We start from the raw sequence: 19,153 nt of genomic DNA on the forward strand, positions 1-19,153 counted from the left end.
AGAAAGGTTAGTTAGGCTAATTGCTTAACTATCATTACTCACTTAGTCATTAATTATCATGCAATTATTATTAAGTATCGATTAAGAAATGATTGGCATATGACTATATAAGGCACGTAACCGAAACGAGGGCGCATCTGCCGACACGGGTGCTAACGAAAGTATGGGGTATTAAAGGCTTTCGCCTTAAAAACGCGATCGCAGGCTCCAAAGACAACAAAAAACTCACATGCGGAAAGCCCGCCACGCGCCAAGCTGTTCGAAGCAAGCGGCAGTGGGTTGTCCACAAGGCTTTCGCCAAGCCGACTTAAAATTTCCTCCCTTTGGTAACTTTCTTTGTCCACACCCTGTATTTGTGTCTAGGTTTTGTATGCACACGTGGCTGCAAAGCTGTCAATAAAATTATATATAAACTCTGACTAAAAAAAGTGCCAGCGGTGCCAATTGCTGTCTTATTGTCTTGAGAACGTGAGGTTTAGCCGATGGAAATCAAATGTGTAGGCGTGAAATAATCCATACGCAACAAAGACAGAAATGGTAGCGAGAAAATAGTCTCCAGTTAAGATTCTCCTTCATTCTTCAGCCCCCGGCATCTTCCTACAAGCAGCGCATTATATCACATCCAGTCATTTCCTCCCGTGAGCTTTTTGCGAATAACTGTATTCTTAGTAAACTTATGAGTGTGTAAAACACGGAAGTAAATAATCATATAAAACAAGCCGATAATTTGCGGTAAAATAATTTATTATGCTTTCCCGGAACTACTGCGCAACTACGGGTAATTCAGTTCTTAAGAGTGGATGATGAGCTGCAAAAGCTGCACCACAACCTCTTATTTCTCTTGAACAGCTTATGGTTGAACAAATATGAAACAAAAATTTGCAAATTCATGTATGTTATTTTCATTGCATACTTGCAGCATGTTTCCCTGAAAACGGGCTGTGAACACCGTTACCGGCACTTTGAGCCCTTTTGTAAACGGCCCTGAACGCCCTCATTCTGAACATGGTTGGTTGGTTTATGGGGTTTAACGTCCCAAAGCGACTAAGGCTATGAGAGACGCCGCAGTGGAGGGCTCCGGAAATTTCGACCACCTGGGGTTCTTTAACGTGCACTGACATCGCACAGTACACGGGCCTCTAGAATTTCTCCTCCAAAGAAATTCCAGCCGCCGCGGCCGGGATCGAACCCGCGTCTTTCGGGCCAGCAGCCGAGCACCATAGCCACTGAGCCACCGCGGCGGCCATTCTGAAAATATACCGTACGATAGACTAAGCTCGTGGACATGGCAGAACTCGTGGAACCGCAAATGGTAATTAATAAGCTCCAGGTAAAATGCTTAATAGAGTCCAATGTGGTTATGATAAAGCAGGTTGTAAAAAGAAGGAGGCACTCAAGGAGCCGACAGCTGCAAGCTGGTCATTAGCGAAAAATCATGTGCATGCGCTGAGATGCAAGGATTGCAATGGAATTCTTAATTTGTTAAGGTACCTAAAGTAGCAGGAAAATCAATCATATCTTCTGCAACACGAATAAGCAGGATGCCAGCGATAAAGTTGGTCGTTGAGATGAGTTGTACATTGCAGACTTAATGAAAGTGCAAGTAAAGAAAGCTTTGGAAGCAATGCAAAGGATTCGTTTATTGGTTTATTGGGGTTTAACGTCCAAAAGCGACTCAGGCTATGAGGGACGCCGTAGTGAAGGGCTCCGGAAATTTCGACCACCTGGGGTTCATTAACCTGCACTGACATCGCACAGTGCACGGGCCTCTAGAATTTTGCCTTCATCGAAATTCAGCCGCCGCGACCGGGATCGAACCCGCGTCTTTCGGGTCAGCAGGCGAGTGCCATAACCACTGAGCCACCGCGGCGGAGCCCAATGCAAAGGGGAAAAGCGTCAGGGGCAGGTAATTAGGTGTCCGCAAATTTTTTCCTGAAGAGCGGGAACATTGTGGTAGAAAAACTCGTTACTTTGTGGACCGAGTGCCATCCCGCGTCGACAGAACGTGAATATTGGAAGACCACAAGCATCACTTGAATCCACAAGGAAGGGACCTTCTGAAAAAACTACACATCAGCTCACTGGTCGGTGCTTAAAATGTTTTTACTAACATTACACGTCCTGAAAACACGAGGCCAGTTCATCTGTGTATCGCGCTGGCCGAAAAAGAATAAAGTAAGGATGCTCGATAAGGTAGCTGTTATACCAGCCGGAAAAAAATATAACCCTCAGACTGCGCAGGTGCACGAATTCACGGGAAAAAAAGTGTGATCATAACGCACAAGGAAATAGATTTAGGAAACCCATTGAGCTCTGACGTTCTTCACACAAATGCGTGAGGCACGATCATCACGCCTGATAACCATGACCTGCGCAGTCTATTTTTTTCTGCGCATATGCAAGTGCTGCTCTTAAGATAACCACGCTCGTTTCTTTCATAAGCTAACATCGGAACCATACAAAAACGAGGACAGGAGGCGTTTCCATATTACTGTTAGGGCAGCGTTCTCGGCTAAGGGTTTCGTGCGCGTCTTAAAACCACATATTTTACAAATGCGGCACTCTTGGGAATAGGCATCTCGGCAACAGTGTTCGGAATTTCTCTTCGGATAGAAACCTTCAAAGCCTCCGGGCCAGCAGGCTGAGACGAAAACAACCCTGGCAGTGAACGCCTCATTTCTCGGGCCGCTTTGAACGGGGTGTGTATATTTCCACGCATCGACGAACGCAGTCTGAGGATCGTCGCATCAGCATCACAACTGTGCTTCTCCATGGCGTCTATGGCAGTGACTAGACAGACGCTCAGTCTTCGTTCTCTGCTTCGCAGTATCCCACCAGCGAATCTGCGACGCCTGGACGAAGAGTGTATTGCGTGGCTGCCGCGGCTGGAGCAAATGCCACTCGACGACATCCTGAGAAGCATCTGTGTAGGTGTACAGATGGCTGAGGATGACGAACGCTGCCTGCGGCGGATTGCTTGGCTGCGCTGCTTGCAGTTGCCTTTGCAGCGTCTCGAGGGTTTGCGGATCCACGTCCTCACTGCTTCGCTTGCCTGGGACGAGTGTCGAGGGTTGCTGGACCTAATGGCGCATTTGCTTCGGCTTGGAGACCACGAAGCAACCATCGGTTGGAGAGTGTACAGAAGAGCACTCATTGTTTGCCTGCTAACAGAACAGCCGGGTCACCTGTCCCGGGACGAAAGCGCCGTGTACGTGGTCCTGTGGCCGGAGCGGCATTTCCTGGCAGTCCACTACGGGGGGTTCCACATTCAGCAGCGAGTGCAAGCCGCTCTGAGTGAAGCGGTGGGTTACAATCCTCGGCCAATAGACAGCGTAGATGTCAACATCGACGAGACCTTCCGCATCATTGACGACCTCGAACGCGAGCATTTTGGAGCAGCTAGAACATGAGATTCCTTTCCGGAACACAAGACATATTCGTACGGATTCTCTCAGTGGAACTTGGGTGGCTGGTTTGCCGCAAGAAGGCAAGTACACCTTCGTCGCTTTCACTTTATTCTTCTTATGAATGTTTGTGAATTGAAAAACATTTCCGGGGAAAAAAGACTGACCATCGTCGCGCTTCTTCTGAGGTGCATTCTGTAGTAGAGTATCGATCCGCGATCAGAAAATGTCAACGCAGTTTGCGAGTAAATGTTTTGTACGAGTCAGATACATCAATAATAATTGCTTAATCCTAGTCAAGGCGATAGGTTTTCATTCGTTTCATCTAAAAATGCAATAATGATGCCCTCTTTTAGTGGTCTAAAACACTTTTTCTATGGCACTGTGAGAATTTTTGTGTGTTCTCTTTAGCAGAAAAATGAGCGTAATATCTGGGAGCAATTTGAAAAATTGCATTACCTGTCATACCTTGTGGGCTCCCGATCAGTGCTCGTCAGCCGCGAGAGCAGTATAAGTTTTTCATAAGCTTAGGCAAGAGTGGGGGAAAACAACAAATCCCGGCTCAACATGGTTGGCCCTAGTTAATCCAGCGAAAGCGGGGTTATATTTGGTTCGGCTTGGTCTTGCCTGATAAAACTTGATTTACATGTCTAAACTTGGGTATGCCAAGCGAATTGTCATATCAGGCTACACATCATAGCATGACGTCGTTATGTGATGTACGGATTACAATTTTCAAGGTGAAATACAAAACCGAAAAGTAAAGTGACCACTGGAGATTGTCATGCCCAGTCATAGCTTGCCTAGGCATACGATGGTCACGCATGGCGATACATAGTCATACATTGCTAAACTTTCCTATGCTTGGCCGTCCCTGTCAGTTCAAGGTCATACCGTGTGTACCCAGGCGAAACTCGGAGAAGCCTAGCGTAGTAACGCTTCCGCTCTAAAACATATTTAGAGCTTTTCAAACTATAATGTCTGTCGTCGTTTACAAGGTGGTATCATGTACGGTGCACGAAAACCTATGAGAAAAACAAGCAGCAGGAGGGGCCAAACATTTGTTGTGCGAACTCTTATGTTGCTGTTTCCATTCACCCAGGGTAACCTTCTACTCGGGTTTCTCTGCATTTCTTGCGTATTGTGAAATACTCATTTTAAACCGCCGGAAAAAATGATATTCACATATTTGTACGTTGTGCATTCTGCATCTTGCAATTCTTGTAAACACGCCCTGAGTGTGAGAGCAGGCATCTGTTCTTTACGATGCTTGTACGAAACCAATGCAGTGATTGACTGCAAAACTGAAAGTAGTGCAACTTCTCCAGGACATTCTGGAATGATGGTAACTGTATTTCGTTATCGTCCCATTGCAGAGGCTGGCGCTTACACCTCCTCAAGTGCGACGGTTGTTTCTCATCACTTCAAAACCGGGACTGGCATCAGTGGCACGAACGCCCCTAGATGCAAGTGCAGCAGCAGTGTTACATCGCTGGGAAGGACTTCTCTTAGCCATGGACAATACAGACGAGCTGCGGCAGTTCAGGGGACAAATATTAGATGTCGAGCTCGTCTTCCAGCAGCTTTTATTTCTCCCGACACGACGATGATGTTTATCAAATAAAGAAGTTTTTAGCAAACCTTTCTCGCTATACGAGTGTCGACTGTTTCTAAAATGGCCGCTGCGGTGGCTCAGTCGTTATGGTCCTCGGCTGCTAACCCGAAAGACGCGGTTTCGATCCCGGCCGCGGCGGCTAAATTTCCTTGGGGGAGAAATTCTAGAGGCCCGTGTACTGTGCGATATCAGTGCACGTTAAAGAACCCCAGGTGGTCGAAATTTCCGGAGCCCTTCACTACGGCTTCTCTCATATCCTGAGTCGCTTTGGGACAGTAAACCCCGTAAACCGAACAAAACCTGTTTCTAAATCGCATGAAGGCCGTGGAGATCAGTACTTTTTCCCAACTTAATTACGCTCGGCACTAGCGGGTCATTCTGAAACCGCGCCTTTATTTATTCGCTACACTGGCAGAGAAAGAAAAGAAAAATACAGTCCTTAAAGTGTGTGTACACACGTTTGCTCCGCGCATGCTCGCTGTTCTGTGCAAAAGGGGGTGTGTGTTTAATGAGCTCTGGGCACGCTGGGTACAATAACGCTTAGAAGTAAAAAAGAATTACGCACTCTCACGGAAAGATATTTAGGGCCATGTTTCTGTCAGTCCAACATAATATTACTGCTGTTCAGGGCCACTCTTTATTGTAACAGAAAATTCCCATCCCAATCATTGCATTTATGCTCTGTTCAACTGCAGGGGGTAGAGACTGACCTCGTGTTTTTCTCGTGAGACAGCTCTGAATGGGCCTTTTATGACCGCCATTGCAGAGATAAACGAAGAGTGGCATTCCTACCATGCTTCGCCATTCTCCTCTGTGCAGCTTCGTACCCTCTAATGATTCTTAAGGGCACATGTTTCCAGCATGCTTGCTGCATTTGAAGTCAAAACCGCGGTCCATTATGTTTCAGGTGATCTAAAAGGCGCGACAATGAGGAAAGCTGACATTACCAAGGGTGACTGTCACCTGGTTTCTTTGTTCATGGGTGCAGATGATAAGGCTTCCGACAGCAGCAAAAGAAGAGAAGCATATAGATTTTGTGAGCCCTGCGCAGCGACAGGAGAAGGACGAACAGACAGATAAGGAATCATCTTCTGCATGAAAATCACCGAACCAATCCCTCCATTGCCGCGATGAACGCAATTGAGGGCAGCACAAGATCTAAACACGAGGCCAAGGAGACGACATCAGCGAAATGCAGAAAGAGACGAGAGAAACAAAACATACCTTCCAAATTTTGATAACAGCACAGACAGCAGTGGAAGCCTGCTTATCTTTTATGCGAAGCATATTACTAGAGCTACACTACAGCCCGTCGAGCGCGGCGGTGGAGCTACCATTGACCTTTAGCGTGACCACGTGACACCACGTCACAACATGACGTCACAGCAGAGGAGAGATGGGCTGCCGGCACGCGCGATCGGCCGCGGCGGTGGAGGCTCCACATCAGAGGCGCTGCAGCTGACCACGTGACGCTACAGCAGCGGTATAAAGCTGAGCTTGCCTCAGCTTTCCAATGTACTTTCCATGGGTGCCAAGAATGCTGTTGTAGCCGGTGCTGGGGCAGCGGTTGTACACTCTGCATTGAATTCACCGATGATCCCGTATATAGCTGCCACGGCAATCCTTGCTACACTTCTAGTGGTTGTATTAAAATGACCAAGTATTCAACCAAGGAAAGCCATGAATTACCAAGCCTAGCCACCAATATGCTTCGCATCTGACTAGGCTTAACCTTAGCTAAGCCTCAGCCATTTTTTGAAGAGGAACGCAGAGCTTAAGCGCATGTCCTAAACATAGCTAAAAATTTGGCATTAAAAGGTGCGACATAATACGTGCCAGAAAGTTTAAAAATATATTCTTTTTCCGAGAGTACTCGCGATCAATTCGTATAATAAACAGGTGACACGGCTGTAAGCTAAACGAGTAGTACTAAACTTACTAATGCTAAGCTTAAATATCAGGAGTCCAGGTCACCAAGAGCATAGAAAGATGCGTCAGGGTTAATGGAACACAAAATGTAAAGATAGGGTTGTGAGAATTTAAGCATTACGAAAAAAAAACCTGGAATTAAGAGGGCTGCAGGCTAAAAGACAAAACACGATCTTTTCCGGACCATTAAAAAGGTGTAGTTATAAAAAGTACAGTCTTTTTTTCTTCACGTTGTGCATGTGTTTTCGGCATGGTAGCCAAAGGGAACAGAGCCATTCTGGCTATTGAGGCCGAGCTCTCAGACTCCTCAATTTACCGTTGGAAGTTTATCTTAAACCCCGAAAAAAGTGAGTAGAGCCGAACTAAAAAAAAAATGCTCTTGAAAAAGGATTTTCAGGCTCACCCAATCAGTATACCCGCAAGGTTTCTCTTCTCGCATAGGAAGACACCAGAAAGCACCCACCACCACAAAAGCGACGCCTCCGCTCATGTGCGACACCGCCAATGAAAGCCAGTCGTTTTTCCGCAAGCGCAGAATGTTTCGTCCAATCTTAACAATACTACAAACACAGGGTTAGACTTGATATTTTCAGCCTGTCATAGAGTGCCTTTCTCTTCCGAAGTGTAAACGATCATAAGAAGCAAAAAAAGAGACACTATCGCGCAACACGGCAATAATATACCTTTTGCACATGCGCCTAAGGCATGCTGTATTCTAAATCTCCATCGTATGGCAAGGCGTACGTCGGCCAAACATTTATATATAACCGAAAGGTCACAGAAGCGTGATAACGATTGAAAAGGGTCAGAACTGAGGAACTTGCTTGATGATCACAGAAAATATGGCAGTGATCAACTTTGCTCTCCCAGTTCTGCAGCGAACACCATTTTGAACAAAAAAATGCCCCAATAAGCTGGCGCGCCTTATAATTGAAGCTGCTAAGATTTCGAATCTCTGAGCTGAATGCGTCAGCACGCTCTCTCTTTCGCTTTCAGATAAAGCGACTGCCCTCCCTTCAGGTTGCATCGGACTTTACATGGCGTTTGATCTCCCGTTCCCAAGCCCCTACCTTCATTTTTTAAATGATAACCTTCCTGTATAGCCATTTCAGTATTTATACCTGCATAGTTTAGCTCTTGTTTTTATGAACCTTTGTTTATTCTGGAGCCTTCTTTATTACTCGCTTTTACTTTTGTCGCTTTTAGACTCTCGAGCGCATCGCTTTCCCGTTTTTCTTCTATTAGATCTAATTCCACCCACTTGATATTTTGTGTTCACTCATTGAATCTTTTTCAAACCAACTTCAATAAAAAATATAAAATAAAAAAAGATCTACTTGCAAACTTGCAGCGGCGTTAAATGTTGCATTCCTAAGTCTTGTTCACGTGCACAGACGTGAAAAAGAATGTTTCTTCATGTCTGCAGAGTTATCAGTTGGCCTTTTACAGGAAACAGCTTATTCGGGTGTTCTTGACAACCATTTCCGCCTCCTGCGTAGCAGCCTTTGCCACTCGGTTGCTTGTACTGGTTTGCTGTTCGAACAGAATATTTTCTTTTTTTTTCATTTACTTTTGAACCATCCCTATATTGGCCAGACGGGTCGCTGCATTGACGACAGGACACGGAAACATGAAAAATCGTTAGAAAACGGAGGCGGGTCGAATTTGCCCCTACATTGTAAAGATTGCAAGTGTGACCAAGTGCTTAACGGAATAAGGATTCTGGGCAGGAGTCGCGATTTGGTGGCACGGGAAATTCTTTAGGCTTTTATGATCAATAAGAAGGGAAGCACTTGTGTTAGCGACTCCTCTGTGTCCCTCCGTAGAAATGAAATGTCCTTTCTTGATAGTTTTTTGTGACGTCATGCACTATGCATCTTTTCAGCCCTGCATTTCTAGCGGCCCTCTGTTGTTTGTTTAGGCGGTTTTTTAATTTTGTTACTGTTTTTTTCTTTTCCGTTTTGTTGTTTTTTCGGGTTCTGACTGCTTTTGCTCAATACGTTTGACTCTGCCTTTGCTACGATTGTAATTTCTTTTTGACTGATTTTGCTTCTCATGTTTGACTCTGCTTTTGCTACGATTATTTGACACTGCTTTTGCTACGAAATGGCCTCCTCTAAGTTCTTTTATCACAATCTTTTAGCTTTTTCTGCCGATGTTATAAGTTTCTTGTCTGTTATCTTGATGTTGTTGCTTTTTTTCCTCGTGTTGGGTTAGGAGCGATAATGCGATGAGTGTCATGCCTGAGCTGTATGTTTAAATATACAACCTTTCAATGCAATAAACAGTTGGTAGTGGGCGCATGTGGTGTCCTCTCTCTTGTTAGTGTCCTTGTTGCGCCGCCGTTCATTTCATCCCTATGCCCTTGCGTAAGAATCTTTAGTACCATTAAGGAAACTTTTAGGGAGTATTTATGCATTGATCCGGTAGTTTTGAAATACATCGTTGTGTGCGCTCCTGCATCGTACTCGCAATGCTACCACCGCTCAAATTTGTTGAAACGCCATCAAAACCGAAATATTGTTCTTTCAAATTCAAATTTGCAAAGTGTGGAATGACACTGCCATATCTTAGCTAAGTTCGGTTTAAGGTAGAAATTACAGGTGCATATTAGGACGGGCTACAAAGAGCAGGTGCGCAACAAGAAACCCAAAATAAGGGGCAGAAATATCCCATGATGCCTCTCGGCTAAACGAAATAAAGTTTGCTTAGCATATACTAACAAAACAGTATGGGCGCACCCAAAATAGTATGGAATGCGCCAGGGTGGCGCTCATCATACCTCGGTGGTCAACGTATGCGGATGATTTCTGAAACCAGGTGAGACAACGCATGCTAATTAAAGTTTGTGTGTAACTGAGACAAAAATCACAAAACTACAAATATTATACAACAGACAGGCGACTCAGAGCAATTACTCTTCGCACATAGGAACACATGCAGAGTTCAGTGCGAGAGGGATTACAATACACTGATAAAATTCTTGCAACAGTGAACTAGCCTGGTTCCAGAGACGCATTATGTTCAACTATATATAAAAATCAGCAAATTATTACGTGCGTATCAAGAAGTTCCTATTTCTAAAAAAAACAGTATGAAAGGCAAAAAAGGTGTAGGCATTTCGCATGCCGCACCCGACCACTTTCGCAGAGATGCTGCCTTATACTTCGAAAGCATTTGTGCGTAATAATTTATTTTCCATAATATTCGAAGCGTTTTCGAAGCCGCCTAGAAATGTTGGCGGCTGCCGTTTCACCGCGCCGGCAAGGCGGTGTGCGTGACGAGTCAGTTTTCTCGACACCGACGGCCCCTCGGTCGTTTGCTCTGTCTTCACGTGAACCTGCAGGGATACAAAAGACAAGATTTTCATCATCGTATACAGGGGTAAGCAATATTGAAAACTCCTTTGATGCCACTGACGCGCTTGCACTTAAAGCCACTCCCTCGTCAGTGCACGGCAGCTTGCTGTGAACGCCGGGTGCGCTGAGACAAAATGTTTCATTGTCGCCCCGAGGAGTCAACTCACACAGCGGTCACCAAGTAAGTATCTGAAATTTATTCGTGCATGCCGCTAAAAATATTGTGTGACAGTACAACCGTGGCTCTTCACGTTAATATGTACACCTGGAAGTATGGTAAGATTTCCTAGGGACCAACATTTCTCTTGTATTTACGTCCCATGAACATCGGAAAAGCTGTACAGGCAATGAGCAGGGTGAAAATGCACGGCGGCTGGGATACCTAAATTTTTGTGGCGTTATTACAAGCCGCTAAGCCTATCCTGCCTTAATCGGTTGCTTCCTTTCCTGGGTTTTAAGAGGACCGTGTGATGCAAACAAAGTACGCCATTTTATTCTTTGTTGTCATAGCAGATTGGATTGGAAAACGTTTATTGTCAGCACTGAGCCCTAGTGGGCATTATACTAGGTGGCTTCGAGCCCATGGCTCTTGGCGACCTTGTGAGCCCACTCAGTGGCCCGGACGTGCGTCAACGGGTCTGAGCTGGCCAGTATAGCCTCCCACCGTTCTAGAGAAGGGACTGGTAGTAGGTACGCTAGTGGCGGCGCCTTTTTGCAGCTCCATAAAATGTGGTCATATCCGGCTATCTCGCTGCATTGTTTGCAAGTTGCGTTGTATTGTGTTGGATAAATGTGCGCTAGTCTCGACGGGCTAAAGAAGGCTCGCGTCTGGAGCCGACGCCACGTTACCTCCTGGCTTTTGTCGAGCTTTTTGTGTGGTGGCGGATAGATCCTCCTTTCCAGTTTAAACTGATTGGTGTATTCGTGAAATGATATGAATGCATCTCTCGTGAAATTTGGGGACTCAACCCGGCTCACTGCTCGGCTGACATAACCTCGAGCTATACAGTGAGCCAACTCGTTTCCCCTGTTCCCCGAGTGTGCCGGCACCCATATTAGTTGCACCTCTCTTTGGTCCCAGTCTTTATGTCTTAATATTTGTTCTGCCTCCTGGGAGATCATACCCGCGCAAAATTGTTGATAGCCACCTTGGAGTCGCTAATTATGGTGACTGCTTTGGTGCTGGCCATTGCCATGGCGATAGCCGCCTCCTCCGCTGTCCCTGAGTTTTTTGTTTTGACCGAACCGGCCGTTAATGTTTCACCCGAGTCGTTCACGGCCACGACCACAAAGGAGTCGCCTCCTTCGTATTCCGCCGCGTCCACATAGGTTGTGTATTCCGAGCCTTCGAGCTTGGCTTCAAGGGCCTTTGCTCTGGCTGTCCTCCTGCCTTCGTGAAAAGCAGGGTGCATGTTTTTTGGAAGTGGTTTAATGAGTGAGTGATTTTCTAACTTTGGTCTGTAATTTTGCCTGTGCATTTCTTTCCGGAATTCTATCATGTAATCCTAGGTCGCTCAGGATCTTTCTCCCCGGGGGTGAGGTCGCAAGCCTCCTTAATTGCGCAAATATATGTGCCTCGCATAGTTCCGTAGTGGTGTTGTAGATCCCCAGTTTAAGAAGTCTTTCCGTAGGAGTGCAGTGGGGCAGCTCCAATGCTGCTTTATATGCCTGCCTTATGATCCCATCTATTTTTTTCTGTTCCGCCAGCCCTAGCTTGAGGTAGGGAACGGCGTAAACTATTCTGCTTATCACGAAAGCCTGAACCATTCGGCAGAGATCTTTCTCTTTGACTCCCCGTCTTTTGTTAGCTATTCGCCTTATGAGCCTGGTTGTCATGTTAATTGTGGACGTAAGCCTGTTTATTGTCTCTGTTCTTTCTATTGTCCTGTATTATAAGTCCTAGGACCCTGATTTTGTCAACTTTGGCTACCGGAGTCTCATTTACCAGTACGTGAATGTCTCCTGCGTTGGTATCGCGTTTGCTAGCCCCCCGGATCACCAGAAGTTCGGATTTGCTTGGCGAGCATTTTAGTCCTGCCCATTCCGCGTAATCCTGGACAATATCGATCGCGTGTTGGAGATTTTGTTCTATTTCCCCATTGTTTCCTGTATGCGTTCATATTGTTATGTTATCCGCATATAGCGTATGGTTTATACCCTCGACAGTCTTCAATAGCGGCGGTAGGTTCTTCAACGCCAGGTTGAATAAGAAAGGAGCGAGCACTGAGCCCTGCGGAGTTCCCTTGTCTCCCAGCTTAATAGTTTCTGACTGGATGTCTCCTAGATTTATTTCTGCGGTTCTGCCGGTTAGAAAGTCGCTGACGTAATCGTAGGTCCGTTTTCCAGGGGCAATCTCCGCCAGATTAGTTAGTATGACCTCGTGTTTGACGTTATCGAAGGCTTTATGTAGGTCTAGGCCCAGTATAGTTTTGGCGCCCCCTTTGTTGGGCGGGTCTATGATGTCTGCTGTGAGCTGGAGCATGACGTCCTGCGTGGACAACTTGCTACTGAAGCCTAGCATCGTTTCAGGAAATACCTCCCTTTCCTCTGCGTATTCCTGGAGTCTGTTTAATATGACATGTTCCATCAGCTTCCCCAGGCAGGACGTTAGCGATATCGGCCTGAGGTTGCCCACTTCAAGTTTCTTCCCGGGTTTTGGAATAAAGATTACTTTGGCAAGTTTCCATTGTGAAGGTAGACTACCTCGTTTCCATATCTCATGTAGGTAATCTGTGACTGCCGTGACCGAGACTAGATCTAGGCTCCTTAGCATTTTGTTGGTTACCCCATCTGCCCCCGCTGCCGACGTGGTTCTTAGTTGACTCTTCGCTCTTCATACCTCCGCTATCGAGATGTCCTCATCTAGCTGTGTGTTCTCTGCTCCTTGGTAAGCTGGAGATGAACCCCCTTTGTCTGTGTTAAGGTACCTGCTCTTCAGTTCCTCTATTAGGTCCGCGGCTGTTGCCTGGTATTTGTGAATCAATCGTTTAGGCTGCCCTTGTGCCGCCGACTTTGTTTGTCCTGGGTCTAGTAAGTGGCGAAGAAGATGCCACGTGTTCTTGCACCCTAGCTTTCCATTCATTTCATCGCAAATTTGTCGCCAGTGTTGACGCTGAAGCTCGTTTGTGTAGTCTTCTATCTGTTTTTCGAGTGTCGATATTCTCTTCTTTAGCCTTCTATTGTGTTTCTGTTTTTTCCACCTGTTCAAGAGGCTCTCGTGGGCTTCCCACATGTGGGCCAGCCTCGAGTCTGTGATGTCATGTTCGGTGTTTGGGGTCTGTCTAGTGTGACTGTTTACGTCTCTTTTGAGTGTCTCAACCCATTGATTTAGACCCGGTATCTCCCTCAGAGCGGTTCTGTCCCGGACTTTTCGGAGGGTGTCCCAGTCTGTCAGCTTCGTTTCTCGCAGCTTCCCCTTCATCGGCCTGGTTTGTGTTTCAATCTGTATGATGTAGTGATCGCTACCCAAGGTGTGTCCTGTGTTTGACCATCTTTCACCCTCGAGGTCTTTGCCTAGCGTCAAGTCTGGGGACGTGTCTACGCGGACGCTATTGCCTATCCTCGTGGGGTCTTGCGTGTTGTTTAGTAGCGTGAACCTTAGGTTTTGGATTTCTGTCCATAGTTTGTTTCCCTTAGGGGAGGCCGTCCGATATCCCCATGCCGGAAGTGCGGCGTTGAAGTCCCCCGTGATTACTAATCTCTTCTTATAAGATAGTCTAATGGCTTTACGTAATAGGTCCGCCAGCCCTGTGCCCCGGTTTTTCGGTGAGTTTTATATATTGAGAATAAAGAGACTGTTGTCCCCTTTTCTGTTTGGGATTATTTCTAACATCACGTAGTCCTCGCTTGTGTTTTCGAGTGCGTGTTGTGTTGCCGTTAGATTTCTTTGCACTAGCGTGGCCGTGAACAACTTGGGTTTGTGCTCTTTTTGCACTTCTAGCGGGGTGTACGTGGCGTAGCCATTTAATTTGACCATGCCGCTTGCCTCCTGCAGCGTGATTACGTCCGGTGTGGTTATATTTTTTTTAATGTATGCCTGCAGGTTCCATCTTTTGGACTGGAAGCCTCTGTAGTTCCAATGCCATATTCTAATTTGTTGGCGAGGGGCCATGATGTCCTATAGAGGCTGCTGCTGCGGTTGCAGCGAGGGGAGGGTGTTGCCGGCAACAGGGGGAAGCCTGGCTTCTATGTTTGCTAGTTGTTCCAGAATTTGCTGGAAGCAACCCATGGTTCGTTCCCTGAACATGACGAATTCCGCCGTCAGATTGTCAGCACGTTCGGCTATTTTTTCGACCCTAGCGGTAAGGGCATCAATTCTAGCGTCTTGAGCGTCAACCCGCTTCAATAGTGTGTTCATGTCCGACCTAACCTTGATGTGGGTTTTAGCCGATGCGTCCTCGTTAGTACTTTCTGCCGCCTTTTTGGGAGTACTGTCGTCTGTGTTTCCCTCTCTGGGTAGAGGTCTTTTCAAGGGGACTCTGGTGTATGTCTTCATTGCGTTTTGAATGTCTCCCCCTTCATATGTGTCACGCGGGGGCGCCTGACTCGCGTTTCGTGATTGTTGCAAAGGAGGTTTTTCGACCACCTTCGGCTGTTTTGTGTCAGCGTTAATGAGTTTCCTCAGCTCCGCCATTTCCTTCTTTATGGTGTCTAGCTCTCTGTCTCTCTTAGCGAGCTGCTCTACCAGTTCCTTCTCCCGAGCGGTTTCCCAAGAAGAGGCCTTATCTGCCCAGCTCACAGAGGACATGGCTGTGCCTTAGCACCCAAAGAGATTACCTAAATTGCTGTATTTTCCAGGTTGGTGGCGTCGAAACGCACCAGTGATTTTCGGCAGCCTACATGAGGTGGCAACGATACACAGTGCTGCCTTTCTGGTTCGTTAGGCGCCTAGTTACAAATTCTGGTACCTTGTAAGCTCTTAGCATTTGGAAAAAAAAATTGAAAAGTTTCCTCTTCGCTTCCATTTTCGGAACACCTATTGATGTAAAACTCTTGTAAGCGAAATTATTCTTTTAAAGCATAATTAAGATTGTAATAAAAATTAGGCAGTGGCTTAGCTGTGGTTAAGCCTGGATATACGAGCGAAAAGCTGCAGTTATGCTTGGTTCGGCGTAATGGCGGTCGAAGTTCAACCACAATGCACTGGGAGCACCACGCTAACGGTGGAGGCGTTCGCCCGTCCACACACTGCCTGTGCGAAGACGGAGAAGGAGACGGTAATCGGTGCGGTTAAAATTCAGGGAGCACTTTGGCTCTCTAAAGTGCTGCGAGGCGAAAGAGTTTCCTGGCGCACTGTTTTTTTATGTTTCATATTTTTTATTTATTTTATTTTGTTTATTTCTCTATTTTTCTTACATTTTATTTTTCATAAGCCTTGTTTGCGCCCGGTGCCTATAAATTAGTGCCACGTAAAGTGCCCGCTCTTCGTTTCAGCGCTTGAATTGAAGAAAAAGTGATCAATGGAAGCTTATCCCTGCTAAGGTGATCCCCGCCACGATTCCTTCAACTACGCCCTTTTGTGACGTCGCAGGAGTAGTACTCAGGCCTTTTCAAGTTCTCTAGAGGGGCCCGCGTTCCGTTTTTTCTTTTTTGTTGTTGTCTGGGGGGAGGGAGGTGCCTCTTCTTCCAGGGCCGAGGCGCGTGCGCGTGCGGGCAGCAAAGACGACACCAGAGCCCCGTACTCTATTTATGTGCAGTTCACGTGCCGAAAAACCCTGGTCAGTTGCACTAGCTGCGACACTTTTCGAGTCGTGAAGCGCTTTCTTCTGCTGTCCCTCAAGCTCCTTATCATTTCTAGCTTGGTCCTGTCGCCGTTGCTTCTCTTTAGCGCGCTCCGTAACGAGATTCCTCCCAGGCGATGCGCGTTTTACCTCCCCCCTCCCTTAAAGCGCCAACTCCTCACACTATACCTAGGCGGAGGCACGCATCTGGCGGCAGATAGCGACTACGCGCGCGGCAGCTGCGCCGAAGACGCCACCTGGCGGAGCTCAGCTGAAACAGTTGCTAGGAAACGGCTGTTCAAGACCATTCGTGCCTACCGGCCACCGGCCACGCGATGAGGAGAAAATCTGGCGTAGTGTTGCTAACGCAACAAAACGCAGTAGTTCTGACGAGTTCACTCCAAAGAGACAGGCTCCGCTTCAGAGCGCGCCGCCATTTGGCTGTTATCTCATTCGATCTGAGAGAGGTAATTAAGCATCCGCTATGGAGTAAATGCTGTGAGTGTGACGTCATCGTCCCTTTCCTTAGAAAGTTTTCGCTGCATCAGAGCCAACGGCTTCCGCCGTTTTGACCAATCAGGGGTGGCCGCTGTGACAGATTGTGACGGTTTCAGTTATGACAGAAACCCGCAATACGGACTCCAAACTAGAAAGCTAATGAAAAGGTTTGCAATCAAACTGAAGAGAGCGCAGTGACCAGCGCAAAAATGACAGACTACTTTTTGCAGTCGGAATGTCTACTGCCTGCGAATGCGTCCATAACTATCGATTGGTTGGTTGGTTTAGGGGTTTTAACGTGTCAAAGCGCCTCATGCTATGAGGGACGCCGCAGTGAAGGGCTCCGGAAATTTTGACCACTTGAGGTTCTTTAACGTGCACTGACATCGCACAGCACACGGGCCTTTAGAATTTCGCCTCCATCGAAATTCGACCTCCGCGGCCGGGATCGAACCCGCGTCTTTCGAGTCAGGAGCCGAGCACCATAACCACTGAGCCACCGCGGCGGCCGCGATCCTGTCGATAATATAGGCAATAACACACACACCACGCGTTTCGGGGAAGCCCATCAGTAATATTTAAGGATAGGCATTTTGGTGTGCAAATGATCCTTCAGCGGTATAGTAATACCAGCGTGGCGGACATTATGAACATGTGAATCATGTTAACCGGCCAGCTGGTTAAATTTCTTCTCATACTCACATTTTTAACTGTTAGAGATAAGCAGCTGTCTGCAATGAGCGATTTGCAGCTCATAACAGCCATGTTTGGTCTTATAATTTTAATAACGCGATTATCCCTGCGCTGTGGCTTAACAAATTTCGGCCATTTATTGCACAATTCAAAAATGGCTTATGCTCCGCCCACGCTGCGCTACTCGGCGCTGTTAACTGCTCCAGCAGAAGCGGAGACGAGAAGGTCACGTGGCACGTGCGCCGCTGAGTGGCGTTCAATGGAGGGCGTCGCTTAGCGCGCAACGCAGGCGCGCGACTTTCGAATTACGCGAGAAATTGGCAAAACGTGTTGAGTCACAGAGCCGACGGTAATTGGCGTATTCAAATTCAAACAACTGATATGGCTGTTACTAACGGTTAGCTGCATATCTCTCAATGCAACCGCGTGTCAACCCATAAAAGTTAAAAAGTTAACTATTAGATTTTGCTTAGCTGGCTTACAACATGATTCACCTCTTTTCTGACGTCCGCCAACACCGGTATAACAATCAAGAGGAAGCGATCTGTTTATAGTAAAAATTCTAATTTTAAATTTATTGTAGGGCTTCCCTGAAACTACAGTTATAAGCTCGATCTCTCTCCCGGTTTGCTGCCCTGTTCTTGAAAACAAAGGCAGAAACTCAAGCAACTGCTTGGAAAACCCACAAAAGAGGAAAAAAGGGGGGAGGCGAAAGAATATAATGCTCACCGGTGGCAGTCACGAAGGGCCCTTCCACCCCTGCGTGCACCTGAACGCGGCTCGTTAACAGGTGCATCCCCTTCCGAAAAGCAAGCATCCTCTCCCTGAGAACGGCCACGAATTTCGGTCACGGAAGCCTCATACAGCGAATGGTCATGAGTGTGATTGCGTGGTTGTGAGTGCGAGTGCACATGAGTGTGAGTCTGATTGAGTGCATGTGAGTTCAAGTGGCTGTGAGTGTGAGTATGGTTGGCCACCTTTCATGGTGCCGAGGTATGCAGGTGGGCGAGAGGAAGGCGCTTGAGCTTGGAAAACGGAACCATACAGCGGTGGGCTCGGCGTTTAGCTTGTTCTTTTTGGTTTAGAAAACGTTTCCCATATTATGTGCACCGCGCAGCTTCATTTGTAGATACTGTATGAGCCAGAGGTGTTAAAGGTGCACTGAAGAGGATTCTGATCTTGTCTTCTTGCCGCGGGAACTCGATCTACACGTTCCTAGCATTCTTAGAAGCTGCGACTTATTGCCCTCAGTGGCCGATTTCCCTAATTAAATCGAATTAACGTCCGGCTCCCGTCTTTATCTTTCGAATTCTCCGCGTACAGTGGGCGGAGTCGACCAATGAGTGAAGTGCCTTTCAGCCAGCTCCGTGGAGGCTTTGCTTTCGCTTTATTTTGTTTTTTAGGTTTTCATGAATAAATAGTTTCATTCGCAGATAATATAGCCGCAAAACAAGCACGCAGAAATAAAAATACGCGCGGACTATTTGCTACTACGGACTACTACGTATTACTCCGCCGATGGCAGAGCGGCAAGCCGCAACGGGACTGGGTGAAAGGCGCTCCACGCGATGGTCGACTCCGCCCACCGTACGCGGGAGAATTAAAAAAAAAGGCGGGAGCCGGACGGTAGTTCGATTTAATTACGGAAATCGGCCACACAGGGCAATAAATTGAAGTTTCTAAGAAAGCTCGGAACGTGTAGATCGAGTTCCCGCGGCAAAAAGACAAGTTCAGATTCCTCTTCAGTGTACCTTGAAGCTGCAGCACACAGGGCGAGATTAAAAATTGAATTCACCTAAAAGATCAACAACCTCTCACAAGCTTGGTCTTGAGGGCTGTGAAGGTATAAGGACTGGTCTCCATTAGGAACGTAGTTCCAGCAATCCACACACTTATCACTCAAGCGTGTGCGAATAACCAAACTCCTTACACGAC

At 46.9% G+C, this 19,153-nt stretch overlaps 1 protein-coding gene across 1 annotated transcript; it reads left to right on the forward strand.

Moving 5' to 3' along the window:
- The first annotated feature begins 312 nt into the window (after window positions 1–312).
- On the forward strand, window positions 313–5,048 carry LOC149327078 (uncharacterized). The gene is made up of 2 exons (XM_089562731.1): window positions 313–326; window positions 2,828–5,048. The coding sequence occupies exon 2, from the start codon at window positions 2,895–2,897 to the stop codon at window positions 3,408–3,410; it is 516 nt and encodes a 171-aa protein (XP_089418857.1). The 5' UTR covers window positions 313–326; window positions 2,828–2,894; the 3' UTR covers window positions 3,411–5,048.
- Window positions 5,049–19,153: the final 14,105 nt, after the last annotated feature.

Source organism: Amblyomma mixtum, chromosome 10 (genome assembly GCF_055824585.1).
Source record: "Amblyomma mixtum isolate Tamu chromosome 10, ASM5582458v1, whole genome shotgun sequence".
Classification (NCBI taxonomy): domain Eukaryota; kingdom Metazoa; phylum Arthropoda; class Arachnida; order Ixodida; family Ixodidae; genus Amblyomma; species Amblyomma mixtum.